This window comes from Cydia pomonella, chromosome 6 (assembly GCF_033807575.1).
Source record: "Cydia pomonella isolate Wapato2018A chromosome 6, ilCydPomo1, whole genome shotgun sequence".
In the NCBI taxonomy this organism is placed as follows: Eukaryota; Metazoa; Arthropoda; class Insecta; order Lepidoptera; family Tortricidae; genus Cydia; species Cydia pomonella.
The window spans coordinates 17,730,292-17,744,420 of NC_084708.1; the positions used below are offsets into that span (position 1 = coordinate 17,730,292).

At 38.7% G+C, this 14,129-nt stretch overlaps 1 protein-coding gene across 1 annotated transcript; it reads left to right on the forward strand.

Moving 5' to 3' along the window:
• Positions 1-280: 280 nt before the first annotated feature.
• On the forward strand, positions 281-13,586 carry LOC133519166 (exosome RNA helicase MTR4). The gene is made up of 18 exons (XM_061853125.1): positions 281-660; positions 779-901; positions 1,021-1,263; positions 2,263-2,437; positions 3,038-3,149; positions 3,460-3,662; positions 4,226-4,466; positions 5,816-6,006; positions 6,511-6,612; positions 7,208-7,381; positions 8,380-8,482; positions 8,697-8,869; positions 9,308-9,505; positions 10,045-10,286; positions 10,590-10,826; positions 11,707-11,869; positions 12,603-12,765; positions 13,196-13,586. Exons 1-18 carry the CDS (start codon positions 563-565, stop codon positions 13,351-13,353), a joined length of 3,099 nt encoding a protein of 1,032 aa, XP_061709109.1. The 5' UTR covers positions 281-562; the 3' UTR covers positions 13,354-13,586.
• Positions 13,587-14,129: the final 543 nt, after the last annotated feature.

Sequence of the window (14,129 nt, forward strand, 5' to 3'; positions counted from 1 at the left end):
ATTATATGCCAAGTTGGCAACACTGCCGAGAAACTCACAGCGAACCAACCAACCAAACCCAAGCTTTGGTGGTCACGTGACCGATGAGTCATATCAATGGTTACCAGTTCAAAATTTGTAAATGTGGGTTATTTTCTGGTTATTTGGTATACATTTTAATGATAAATCTAAATTATATACATCTTATATATTCTTCCTTAGGAAATATGATATTTAGAAGAATTTTCAGTCTTGTTCTCGCCAGGGACTGTCTTATTTCCAACAGAGGGACTGTCTTTGTCTTACGCTAGTCGTAGCACGCAAAAGAAAGGGATGAGTATAGTTCTTTTATTCTTAGTTACTGACAAATTTTGTTTGAAAATGTTTTATGCTACGTTTGGTAGTATTGTGTATCGCATGGTTTCATAGACATACAATATAACATGGTTTGCTTGTTTTCTTTGAAATAATACTACCGACCGAACTGTCAAATATATTATTGTAATCTGTATTGCACTCTGGTGGTACTGTTTGCGTTATAGTTTTGTAATTAACTCTTATTAAATGAATATAAACGCTAATTATGGCTGATATAAACAGTTTGTTTGATTGCTTTGATGAACCTGCTCAAAATGCTGCCTCAATTCAATTGCCAAACGTAAAAAATGAAGAAGATATTTCGTAAGTATCGTGTAACCTCAAATTATGTTTTTCTCACATGTTACAGTACAAAATCATAATATTATTGTGTTTATTAATGTAAGAAAAAATGTATTATATTTCGTTGTTCATATTTTAGAGAGACTACTGAAGAAAAAAGTGTAATAAATAACAAACGAGCTCATGAAGAAGTTGAATATGCCGATACGTCAAAGAGGCTGAAACAAGACGAAGACGAAGGTGATTTGACTTCAGATTTAAAGTAAGTAGAACTACTTGTAACACCTTATGATTCTTTTAAGAAATCTAGATTGGTAATTGTATGCAATGGTAACTATATGCAACAAATGATGTTGTTAAAAATAACCACATTTTTTTTAGCTTAGAGGCACTTCACTCGCGCATAGTAATTCATACGTTAGAAACTCACGAAGGTTGCACACATGAAGTGGCTGTACCACCAAATCAGGAGTTTGTTCCACTTGCGCAACCCACTACAGAGCCCGCTAAGCAGTATTCTTTCATACTGGATCCCTTCCAGAAAGAAGCTATTCTGTGTATAGACAATTTAGAATCCGTGCTTGTGTCAGCTCACACCTCTGCAGGAAAAACCGTTGTGGCTGAGTAAGTTAAATTCTTATTAGTATAATTAATTTTATATTGGTAAATATAGTTATTATCAAAATCCAAAGTACCACATTTTAGAAAGGTTATTAATTGTGTATAATATTAGGTCTGCCTACTGGACCCTCTAAATTTTCATTGGTTTGTAATGTGTCCAACATTGTGCACTTCTTATAATATATGTATGCATATCAAAACATTGTGCATTTCTTATATGTATGAATATCACAATATCAATTATGTACTATCCAGTGTGTTGGAGGTGAACCAATACAGAAAAAAAATTACCTCAACCTTACAAGCAAACTAAACTCCGCCTCCAATAGAGATAACCAATTACAATGCATTTAGGATTCTTTATCTTATGAATTAAAAGGGTAAAAGCAGGTAATGAGACAAACAATAGTAGTAGTAAGGACAGTCTATTAGTTGTTGTTGTTTAGGCTTAACTTCGCCTCCTCCTCCCTAAAGATAACCAATTAGGAAGCATTTAGGATTCCTTATTTTAGTTTGCAAATGCAGCCAACACAACTTTAACAGAGTTAAATTATTTCAATACCTACATTTTTAACTGCCATGCTCTTGGTTATCACTTTTATATCGTCTGACAGCATGTATTACGTTTTCAAACGATTTTCGCCTTTAAGGTGATTCACCACCATCACATCCGATAGCACACCATATCAACATATTCTATGTTTGCCACAAAACTAACTGGCAACTGAAATCTTAATGCTATCTCCTTTACCCTTGTTAAGATCAACCAAGAGGGAATGAGATGGTGTTATGACCTGACTCTCTACTTAGTTTTGCGGCAAGTATAGTCAAGAGCTGCGGTTATAACACAGATCCAACTTTGTAGTCCCTTGCAGATCATGGTGCAGGTGCAGACTAATTTATTTTAAGGAAGGTTATGTATTAATTAATAAACATTAAATAAAGTAGATTTTATGAGCCAGATTGGATCAGTCAACTGATTAAATATTTATATATATTCAGATATGCCATAGCTGTATCTCTAAAAAATAAGCAGAGAGTAATCTACACAACACCCATTAAAGCCCTCTCCAACCAGAAGTACCGGGAGTTTTCTGAAGAGTTCCATGATGTGGGCTTAATTACCGGTGATGTCACTATTAACCCATCAGCTTCTTGCTTGATTATGACAACTGAGGTAAGAATCAATTTCCTTTGACCCCCTCATAGCCACCCATAAATAATCATGAGGCTTGAACCAACCCTTGCTGCATAAATACATTAATATAGAATGCTCCACTTCTGCCAGTGTTCCCTTAAAACGCACCTAAGGATTCAGCTTTAGCAGAAGAATCAATTCTCAGGAAAAATGCAAGTTAGATTATTATATCATAAGTTTAGATTATTTAACAATTAGCCATTCAATATTTTCTTTACTACAATACTTTAAATTTTTCTCAGACAACCGGTCTGGACAAGTGGGTAGTGACCCTGCCTTTGAAGCTGATAGTCCTGGGTTTGAATCCCGGTGAGGGCATTTATTTGTGTGATGAATACAGAGATTTGTTCCTGAGTCATGGGTGTTTTCTATGTATTTAAGAATTTATTTATTATATTTATCGTTGCCTGAGTACCCACAACACAAGCCTTCTTGTGCTTACTGTGGGGCTTAGTCAATTTGTGTAAGAGGTTCCAATTATTTATTTATTTTAGCTATTAAGAATTCTGAGAATTATTTAAAGACTGTCTGTAAGTGACACTGACATTCTTTGATTTGATAATTTTTATATTATTTTAGATTCTCAGAAACATGTTATACAGGGGATCAGAAATCATGCGTGAAGTTGGATGGGTTGTATTTGATGAAATCCATTACATGAGAGACAAGGAAAGAGGTGTTGTGTGGGAGGGTAAGATATTATGTTGATTAATTTTTATTGGATATTATAATGTAACAAAAATACTTACATTCAATGTTACTATAGAATGCTGATAAGAAACAATGTGAAATTTGAATGTTAACTATGAAACTATTATTTGAAATTTATAAATAATATATTTTAAAAATATGTAATGCTTTCTGTAAGTAAACATATCTGATGTTTGATGGATTGCTTGTTAGTTGAGTTTTTGTTCTTTGGGCGTTCTTACGCTGAACCTGTCCTATCTTGTGTACTGGCTTTTAATACTCAACTTTTATCAATACATATTTTGTTTAAGAAACACTGATATTGCTCCCGGACAACGTCCACTACGTGTTCCTATCGGCTACCATCCCGAACGCGCGGCAATTCGCCGAGTGGGTCTGCCGCCTGCACTCGCAGCCGTGCCACGTGGTGTACACGGAGTACCGGCCCACACCGCTGCAGCACTACATCTTCCCTGCAGGCGGGGACGGGATACACCTGGTGGTGGATGAGAAGGTTCGATTTTATTCTTTGTGATAAAGAAGTGAGTTTGTGAAGTGTATAAAACCATCTAGCAATCACGAATTCAATTGAAATGATTTGTACAGAGGTGTAAAATTGCTTGATAACATTACAAATTCATAAAGTAGCTATGCAACTTTGCTGCTAGGTGTACAAGTTGTTTTTAACATCAGTGATTTAGGTGGTTAACCCACCTCATCTTTAAATCAAAGTTTAAAGGACAAATACAGCTGACTCGACGATCGACGATAGGCTTACAAAAATATTTCTTGATCCACTAAAAACTATTCCTGCAGATAAAATGTTTCAACTTGTAATAAAAAGTAGTATTCTCTTATAGTACTACCAAATAAAAAACAGCACTTATTTTATCTAACTAGAGTAAGACCAAGATAACTCTGCAGCGGCACGGACTGTGCAAGTGGTATATTAAACGTCAAACTTCTATGAACTTATGACATATAAATAACACATGCACAGTCTATTCTATCAAAATTGTTAACAGATGGAAGAGTTATCCTGGTCTAACTGTAATTTCATATTTTTGATCGACACAGGGCCAATTTAAAGAAGACAACTTCAACACAGCAATGACAGTCCTAGGAAACGCGGGCGACGCAGGCAAGGGCGACCAAAAGGGGCGCCGCGGCGGCCCGCGCGGAGGCCCCAACACTAACATATTCAATATAGTGAAGATGATCATGGAACGGAACTTCGCGCCTGTTATCGTGTTCAGTTTCAGCAAGAAAGACTGCGAGGCTTATGCCATGCAGATGGCAAAGTTAGACTTCAATACACGTAAGTTCTTATTGCTTCAATACACGTAAGTTCTTATTGGACCATTGAAGCTTCAATAAAAATCAGCCTTGTGCCAGTATTGAACCTCTACCACTTAGAAAAATGTAATTTCTTAATGGTCCAAGATCCCAGAGCCACCAGATCTTACTTATTTTCTCATGATAATGTAGTGCTATTATGTACTTTTAATGTACTTGCTATATTTTCCCGACGGCCATTTGTCCGGTACAAGGTGCTAAAGAAATGTACGTAAAAATAATATAACTTTTCTTCAATTCTCATGGCTGATTTTAATGTATGTATTAGAAAATATTATTAAAAATTGATAGTCAACATTGCCAGACCATTTCCGCCGGCAGTAACTTATACCAGACGCTTTAAAGCTGCCAAAAAAATATTGTGACTTTACTCTGGCGGCTCTGGGATCTTGCTCTATAAGTTTTTACAGTCAGATCTTAACGTTCACTCTTTCTCTACATACTTTTGTGACTTGTAACTCTGTCTGCTATCTTTACCATGGTTACAGAAGTAGTACATAATTGTTTTCCATCGTATTGAAACCTACCCCCATCCAAAAAGCTACCACCGTCTCGCCTAAAAAGCCAAAAGAGCTTCATCCGTTGCACTGCCGCTATCAGTTTTTCGCCATCCGAGAACTGATTGACACACTGGCAAAGTACGCGCGTCCCTCCCGATAACTACGTCCGCCGCGCTGAAAAGCTCCTGGCAGGGCATGAACAGCCGTGGCGAATCTGGAAAGCTTTAAACAGACTGCGGTCCCAGGTTGGCCGCAGCAAGGAAAATTTGATAAGGTGAGGCAGTCTAAGCGGCTCAGATGCTCTATGTGCATGTGGCACGGCTCCCCAAACCATGCTGTCCTGCCCAGCGAACCCGCACACCTGTTCCGAGCAAGATCTACGGGATGCGACAGACAGGGCGTTAAGCGTCGCCACCTGCTGGTTTGGCTTAATATGAATCACGAAACCATCGACACGAGAAGAGGAAGATCGTATTGAAACGTTCGTTTTTGTCATGCTAGTTCATTAAATGTCAGTACTTTTCACACGTTCGTAATTTTCCGTGAAAATACGATGGAAAAGAATTATGCACTACATCTGTAACCTAGTGCCTAATAAACCGAGTTTTATTAAATTCGATTAGTAGATGAGAAGAGAAATAATCGTTATATGATTAGTTATTAGTAGTAGGTTAAGTAGGTAAATTTACACTTAAATCGATTTGAATGGAAATCATACAGTAACCCTTTTTGTTTGTTCTCGATATGGAGAGCAAACAAAAAGGGCAGTAATTAATTATATAATAAATTTCCTTATTTCTGTTATAAACAGTTGAAGAGAAGAAACTAGTAGACGAAGTTTTCAACAACGCGATGGACGTGCTATCTGAAGAGGACCGTAAATTGCCGCAGGTGGAGAACGTAATCCCACTTCTGAGACGCGGCATTGGTATCCATCATGGCGGACTTCTGCCAATTCTTAAGGAGACTATCGAGATATTGTTTGGCTTAGGACTTATTAAGGTAAGCAATATAAAAGAGGCAAGATTATAGACAAGGCCAATAAGGCCATGCATTTTTAAGTGATACCACTTTTGAGATGTAGCATTGATATTCAATAATATTTATCACACCCATATTTAAAGAGACTATCGAGATATCGGTTTGGGACATTTAAAGGCACGAAAAAATTAAACAAGTTGTTAAATGTACTGTTTTACCATTTCTGGAGAATATCACATAGAAAAGGAAGAAAAAGAATCGAGATCAACTCTTTAGTGAGCACGCTTCTGAAACGTGGCATCGGCAGTTACGAGTATCACGGCGGGATACGATATGACTTATTCGCTAGACCAATGAGATATTCTTCAACTTGGAGCTTATTAAGGTGCAAGATGCAAACAAAATTGTTACATGAGATTTCGTAAGATAATAACATAGAATTTGTGATCCCTTCTGAGGCTCACGCGCAATTTTAAACATAAATTTGTTAGTGAATGAATTCAAACATGTTGATTTGTGTATCAGGCCCTTTTTGCCACGGAGACCTTCGCCATGGGACTCAACATGCCGGCGAGAACTGTTGTCTTCACCTCCTGCCAGAAATTTGACGGAAAAGAGATGAGATTCGTAAGTTTTAGTAGTTATTTAAATCAACTAAATTTAATTTGACTCAACAGTGATAACTAAATGTGACTTACATTTGTGTACGATTAAAGTTAAGATCTTATAGTTCAAGTTAATCTATTTTTATAATGCATTTCTTCTTTGAGATTTTTAAGTAATCTTATAAACTCTACTCACATAACAAAAGTCGCCATGTTTATAAAGGACGCTTAGTAAGAGGAATTTCGAAACAGATGGGTGAATGTACGAAATTCCTCGTGGTAAGCGTCTATAGGGAGCGTGCATGAACTGTAGGGGGCAGCACAGGGGCCGCTTATTGGAGCGAAATGTAAATGTCAAGTTTAAGCTTCCAATGTAGACTACAAGATGACAAAACCTTACAATGCATATAAAAACGTACGTGAACTATAGAGGGCAGCACCTACTTTGGCGTGAAATTTTTATGTAAAGTTTATGATTCCTATTCAGGCCACAAGATGGCAGACCCTCTAACGTGCACGGCTCCTATACGATTTCTTAAGGGGCGCTCACTTATTTTTACTTTTAAAGAGCAAGTATTCATACAATTTAATATAGAACGAGCATGTTAATGTTTTAGCTAACATCAGGCGAGTACATTCAAATGTCTGGAAGAGCTGGCCGTCGAGGCTTGGACGACAAGGGTATCGTGATCCTCATGATCGACCAGAAGGTCACGCCCAGCGTGGTCAAGGACATGGTGCAGGGCAAGGCTGATCCTATCAATTCGGCCTTTCATCTCACTTACAACATGGTAAGTATGAAAATGTTGTAAGTGTTTAGGGCATGTTCACACTTCATTCATCATTGGTTTTTCAGGAATTTAACGGGAACCAGGAAAAATTTAGTAAAGCAAAATCGTTGGTCGTAGATATCATTGATTGGCCAAAATTACTAGTGTTCGAAGCCCTTACTATAGTAGTTAGCTTTGTAGCTGACCCCTAGCAGCTAATCCTTTGTCTATTGTTAACTAAAACCGCGCAGGTCACTACCTGCAAAAAAAAGGTCCATTATTATTTACGATCCACGTAGGTTTAACACCCACACTTGCATTCTTTCCATATTTTTTCACCGTTCAAACCGTCCCTGGACCTAGAAATATTGCAATACCAAAATTAGCCAAATCGGTCCAGCCTTCCGCGAATTTAACGAAAAGTTATAAATAGCAGCGAGATCTTTACTTTACTTAGTAAAAATGTACCTACACATAAAAAAGCGCCACCTACAACGACCATTCGTATTTACTATCACGAATTTAAATTGTCAAAATAACAACCTGAACAAATTTAAAATGAAAGTTTCTTAATATAAACGATTGTTTAAAATGCATAACATCATCCCCATATGAAACCTGTTTTGATCAAAATAATATGATCCTAGCTAAACTATACGTGAAAAGTAATCCCATATTGTTTCCAGTGTTTGATGGAACGACTAGCACATCTTTTATCCGCACAATAAGGCATATTTCTTTTATTAAAGATATAATTTTAATACTTCTTACTACGACTGTGACAACGGGCCGCCATTTGCGAACTAAATAGCTCCGCGGCACAAAGTTGACGCCCCGTCCGCTTCGGCACAATATGGGTGGGGTCATTTTGCAGAGCTAGTTCGTCATCTATGTTTATTATCAATCGCTGGTCATGCCCGTTTACGTTCTACGGGCGTTGTCAAATGTGTGAACTTAGATCTCACAAACAATAGAAAACTATTCTTTAGACATTTGCTACAAATTTCTTCTGTTTTCAGGTATTGAACTTGTTGAGAGTTGAGGAAATTAATCCAGAATACATGTTAGAGAGAAGCTTTTTCCAATTTCAAAATCAAGCTGCTATTCCTGATTTAATTGACAGTAAGTTCCAAACATTATTTGATTATTACAATGTAATATTTACTTGGTATACTTTTTCGTGCCCTGTATCAAAATTTACGAATTAGGTAACAAAATCGTTCCACTTCCATGGGTCTAAATTTGACATTTAGATTCTCTTTATTGACCCAATATCGCGCCGGTGGGAAGCGAGAGATACCAATAATGCCATTACATCATCTCTTTCTGTCAACAGAGGTTAAATTGAAACAGAAAGAGTACAACTCCGTGACGGTGGAGCAAGAGCATTCGATAGCGTCGTACTGCAATATCAGGTCACAATTGGACATGCTCGGCTCTCAGTTCCGATCGGTCATCACACGGCCTGAATACCTGAAACCTTTTCTGCAGCCCGGGAGACTTGTTAAGGTATGCCAAATTAAAATATATTGATATGATAAGTGAACGTGTAGGTAGAACTTGTAGATCATACTGTACTATTTTTACTATGTGGCTATCCCATAGAAAATATTGACTTACTCGACATCTGATTAGTCGAAAGATATGGAATACCCGGTCAATTTCTTTTTTTTTTCGAGGTAGGTCTTCTTCTTCCTCGCATTTTGCCACGGCTCGTGGGAGCCTGGGGTCCGCTTGACAACTAATCCCAAGATTTGGCGTAGGCACTAGTTTTTTACGAGAGCGACTGCCATCTGACCTTCCAACCCAGAGGGTAAACTAGGCCTGGTTGGGATTTTAGGTCCCATACTAAAAGTTGTCCAGTGCCTTACTAATGAGAGTAATGGATACAGTAGCGGCAAGGAAATAACCATTATTTTATATTTCATTTAAATATTTTTTTCTCAGGTGAAAACCGAGAAATACGAGTACGACTGGGGCATCATAGTGAACTTCAGGCATAAAACGCAAGGCAAGGGTAAGAAGGGCAAGGGCGACGACAACCCGCTATCGTCAGAGGCAGTGATAGTGGTGGACATACTGCTGCACGTGAAGCAGGCGAGCGGCGACGACGCCGAGACTAATGTGCCGTGCCCGCCCGGCGAGGTGAGTGTGCGAACCGAACAGTTAAAGATGAAAAGGCGACATCAAAGATATGTTTACTTATGTCTGTATGTGTTCTGCACAATAAAAAAAAATCGCCTTATTACAAAGGAACAAGGTGCAAAAGCATATAAACCTATGCGAGCAGCCTGATTACACGCTGCAAAGAGCACTTTGCCGCTGCCCGCTCCGCTGAACGCTTCACTGGAAGGTCGTTACTTAGGCCGTACTAACAGCAACACTCTTTAAGTGATCGTCGATGGATCTTATGTCTGTGCAATAAGGTTTACCACTGTCGGTTAACAGTGCTGACGATGTAGACATACAAACTGACGTAACTGATATGATATTTATGTTGATAATTTTGAAAACTTGATTTTTATATACAGAAATTTAGGTTCAAATTTGCTCCCTCTTACAGTTTGTATGTAAATACTCAAGATTCCTCAAGTCAGTACAATTGGAGTCATTGGAGAATTAGTCAAATCTTCTGTAATAAGACTATGCTGTGATTTAAAACCTCTATGATCTTTCCCGTACAGACAGGAGACATCGAAGTAGTGCCAGTCCTTCACACGCTCATACACCAAATCAGCTCTCTCCGCGTGTACTATCCGAAGGACTTACGGCCCGCTGATAGCCGCAAGTCTGTGCTCAAAACTATTGGAGAAGTAAAGAAACGGTTTCCCGAGGGCCCGCCGCTACTCAACCCTATCAAGGACATGAAGATTGACGACCCCGTATTTAAAGAATGCGTGGACAGAATTAAGCAGTTGGAAGAAAGGTGAGATGCTTGAGGAATACTTTCAAAGTAGTATTCCTATTTCCTTTATAGCTGGTCTACGGTCTGTTTGATTTAAACATTGACATGTACATAATTTGCAATTGATACTTTAGGTACTTACGCGTACTTATAATGATTTTGAGCTAGAAAACTACTCAAGAACCCTCTTTATTTCCAGTAATTGTTTTTACATAGTTCATTCATCAAGAGGATTTTTGGGAAGTCATCCTACGCTCGACAACATATTTGGAATGTTTTCTTTTTTGTCACTAGTAAATTAACTGATTAAAAATTGTTACCTAGACTTTACGCTCACCCCCTCCACACGGACAAAAACCGCGCCGCGCTCCAAGCCGCCCATGAGCGCAAGTTGGAAATATACGAAGAACTGACACAGGCGAAGGCCGAGCTGCGAAAGGCCAAGAGCATCCTGCAGATGGACGAGCTCAAGAAGAGGAAACGAGTGCTGCGCCGACTGGGGTACTGCACGGCGGCCGACGTTATTGAACTGAAGGGCAGGATCGCGTGTGAATTGAGCAGGTAAGGGAACATTTCTGTATAAGATCATAAGATGTTTAAGTTGATTTATGAATTTGGACATCATCATCAATGACTGATGGTTCTTCACTGCGATGGTAAAGATTTGAAAAAAATCTTTTTTTTTAAGTCAACTCTGATCATATCTATTGGCTGTAGCAAACCGTTTACAAAAAGATGCCAGTTGAGTTGATTCACTCAATGTCATGGGTAACAAATACATGTTAGCTTTCAACAAAAATATGAATTGTTCTACAGCAATAGAAAAATCAGAAAGAAACTAGCCCATCTAGTTGTTGCAAAAACACAAAACATGAAGTTTATTTTTGAATCGGTATAAATGTAATGGATAATGGTGGATCAATTGTAAAGTTCATTTGTTGTATTTTTATAGTAATGATGAAAAAAGAAATAAAACTTTTCTCCTCGTCGACTGTAATGGTATACCAAACTATAATTGCGTACTTTTGATGTATGAGCTTCCAACTTAACTATAATATTCAGATTGATACGCTGTTGTAGTCAAGTATAAAGTATTTGACCAAACACCTGCATGAGCACATGAATTCATGAAATAGTGCGCGTTTATGTCTTTTGTACTACAGTTTTGTCTCCTGAGATACTTGCCAATTTTCATTAATTATTTAAGTTTTATATTAAAAAAAGTATTATTTTCTCATACAAAAAGTATTTCAAGCTTTTGAATCTCCTACCAACTAAGGCAACTCAGCAAGCTTTGTGGCCTTAACATGGTACTCAACGGAAAAGCTCTCCATTATATCACGATTGTATAAAATATTATTTTCATGTTCTTTAACGATTTGTTGATTTAACTGGTAACAAAATTAGCCTATTGTAGACCGACACTATAATTTACTTTCAGCGCCGACGAACTCCTACTAACCGAACTGATCTTCAACGGCGTGTTCAACGCGCTCACGTCGTCGCAGAGCGCGGCGCTCGTCAGCTGCTTCGTGTGCGACGAGAACAGCACGCAGTCCTCCGCTACTGGCGAAGAGCTGCGCGGCGTGCTGAGGCAGCTACAGGTGACCTATTAGCTACTGACCGAATTGACCAACGGCGTGTTCAACTCACGTCGTCGCAGAGCGCCGCGCCAGCTGCTTCGTGTGCGACGAGAACAGCACGCAGAGCTCCGCTACTGGCGAAGAGCTGCGAGGCGTGCTGAGGCAGCTACAGGTGACCTATTAGCTACTGACCGAATTGACCAACGGCGTGTTCAACTCACGTCGTCGCAGAGCGCCGCGCCAGCTGCTTCGTGTGCGACGAGAACAGCACGCAGAGCTCCGCTACTGGCGAAGAGCTGCGAGGCGTGCTGAGGCAGCTACAGGTGACCTATTAGCTACTGACCGAATTGACCAACGGCGTGTTCAACTCACGTCGTCGCAGAGTTACAGTTGACCTTTCAAACTCAGGTAACCTTTCAGGTAAAACTCGCTCAGCCTTACACTTTCGTATTTTTGATCTTAAACTACATGATTGTTTAACTTAATCCATCGAGCCAGCTTTTACATGACATTGGCTTGTTTCCGAGTCCCTTTCTCGTTAAGATAAGACATCCAATCTATCGAGATCCATCTATTATCCGGTGTTCATCCATTTTCTTTCACTCAAATAATGAGTAATTATTTACTTGTGGATCTCTAGTACTTAAAACTATCTCTTGTACCTAAAAATTGTTTGTCCGTGACTTCGTCCACGGCAGCGATCAACACCTTTGATAACACGCGCGGCGTATAAATAATACAATGTTATTCACAGGAATACGCCCGGAGGATAGCCAAGGTGTCGATCGAGGCGAAGATGGACCTGGATGAGGACAACTACGTGGGCAAGTTCAAGTGCACGCTCATGGACGTCGTGCACTCCTGGTCTAAGGGCGCCAGCTTTCTGGAGATCTGCAAGATGACAGATGTCTTCGAAGGTAATATATATCAGTCTCCACTGCTGGACTTGGTTTATACACGGAACACGGATGCTTATATACTGCTGAGAGCGAGTTTCAAACCTCGGTGGCGTGCTTCCTGTCCTCTTACATTACTGATCTTGCTATCTGATCGAAAGGCGGACTACACGCGAAGATATTATTTTAACATAACGAAACTTGAAAATAATCAAAAGATTAATTTAATTAAATAAATTACCATCCAGGATGATATCTCGATTATTCGCCAAATTTCAAATTCGCTAAAAACTCAACTAAAAAAGGTTGGGAAAGTCTGCCTCACAATAACGTACAAATTCATTTTACGAGTCGTTTCGCATCCGATAAGGGATCCGTTTTTTTTTCCTATTAAAATATGGAATGGAACCCTAAATAAAAACAATGTTCTTTAAACATTCCGTTTTTGTAGGTTCCATAATCAGATGCATGCGGAGATTGGAAGAGGTGCTCCGTCAACTCTGCCAAGCCGCCAAGAACATTGGCAATACAGACTTGGAGAACAAATTCAGTGAAGCCATCAAACTACTCAAGAGAGACATCGTCTTTGCCGCCAGTTTGTACATGTAACTGGCAACTACTCTAAATATATCCATATTTAATATGAATAATATGTACTTGTTTCATTTTATAAGCTTTTGTAACTACCAATCGTCCAAGAACACTACAGACACTACAGACAATACAGACTTGGAGAACAAATTCAGTGAAGCCATCATACTTCTCAAGAGAGACATTGTATTTACTGCCAGCTTGTACATGTAAGTGACAACTCCACTAAATATATATATCCTTATTTAATATGTACCTGTTTCATTGTATATTCCGTACATTTTATACCTGCAAACAACTGCAAATAAGCCAAGAACATTCGCAATACAGAATTCATCAGGTGACAAGCAAAACTCACTTATTACCACCACAAGTTCATCGCCATAATGAACCATAGTACTATTAAAATAAGGTTGATTTTTGTTTAATATTTTTTTAGTAAAAAGTCAGTTTTGCTTGTCACCTGACGGGATTTGGAAAACAAATTCAGTGAAGCCATCAAACTGCGCATAAGCATCATGTACATGTAACTGGCAACTTCTATATTCGTACCTGCTAATAGGCCAAGAATATTGCAGCACAGACTTGGAGAACGAATTCAGTGAAGTCTGAATCTGCTGAAGAGATTTTAGCATCAAGTGATGTGCAAAGTATGTGGAGGAGAAACTAAAGCGCGTAATTGTTGATTGACGCACATCATTTTAAATCAGATAATCTAATTACCAAACATTGTTTTAAGCGGTAAACCACAAACAGCAACCGTGGTAGTGCGTCTAACGCACATAAACAATATT

What these genes read in the sequence shown, in the direction of transcription:
- LOC133519166 (XM_061853125.1), top strand. Translation starts at nt 563, where the DNA reads ATGGCTGATATAAACAGTTTGTTTGATTGCTTTGATGAACCTGCTCAA. An exon ending in AAAGTTAGACTTCAATACAC is followed by an intron (nt 4,467 to 5,815) that starts GTAAGTTCTTAT and finishes TGTTATAAACAG; the next exon opens with TTGAAGAGAAGAAACTAGTA. An exon ending in TATTCCTGATTTAATTGACA is followed by an intron (nt 8,483 to 8,696) that starts GTAAGTTCCAAA and finishes TTCTGTCAACAG; the next exon opens with AGGTTAAATTGAAACAGAAA.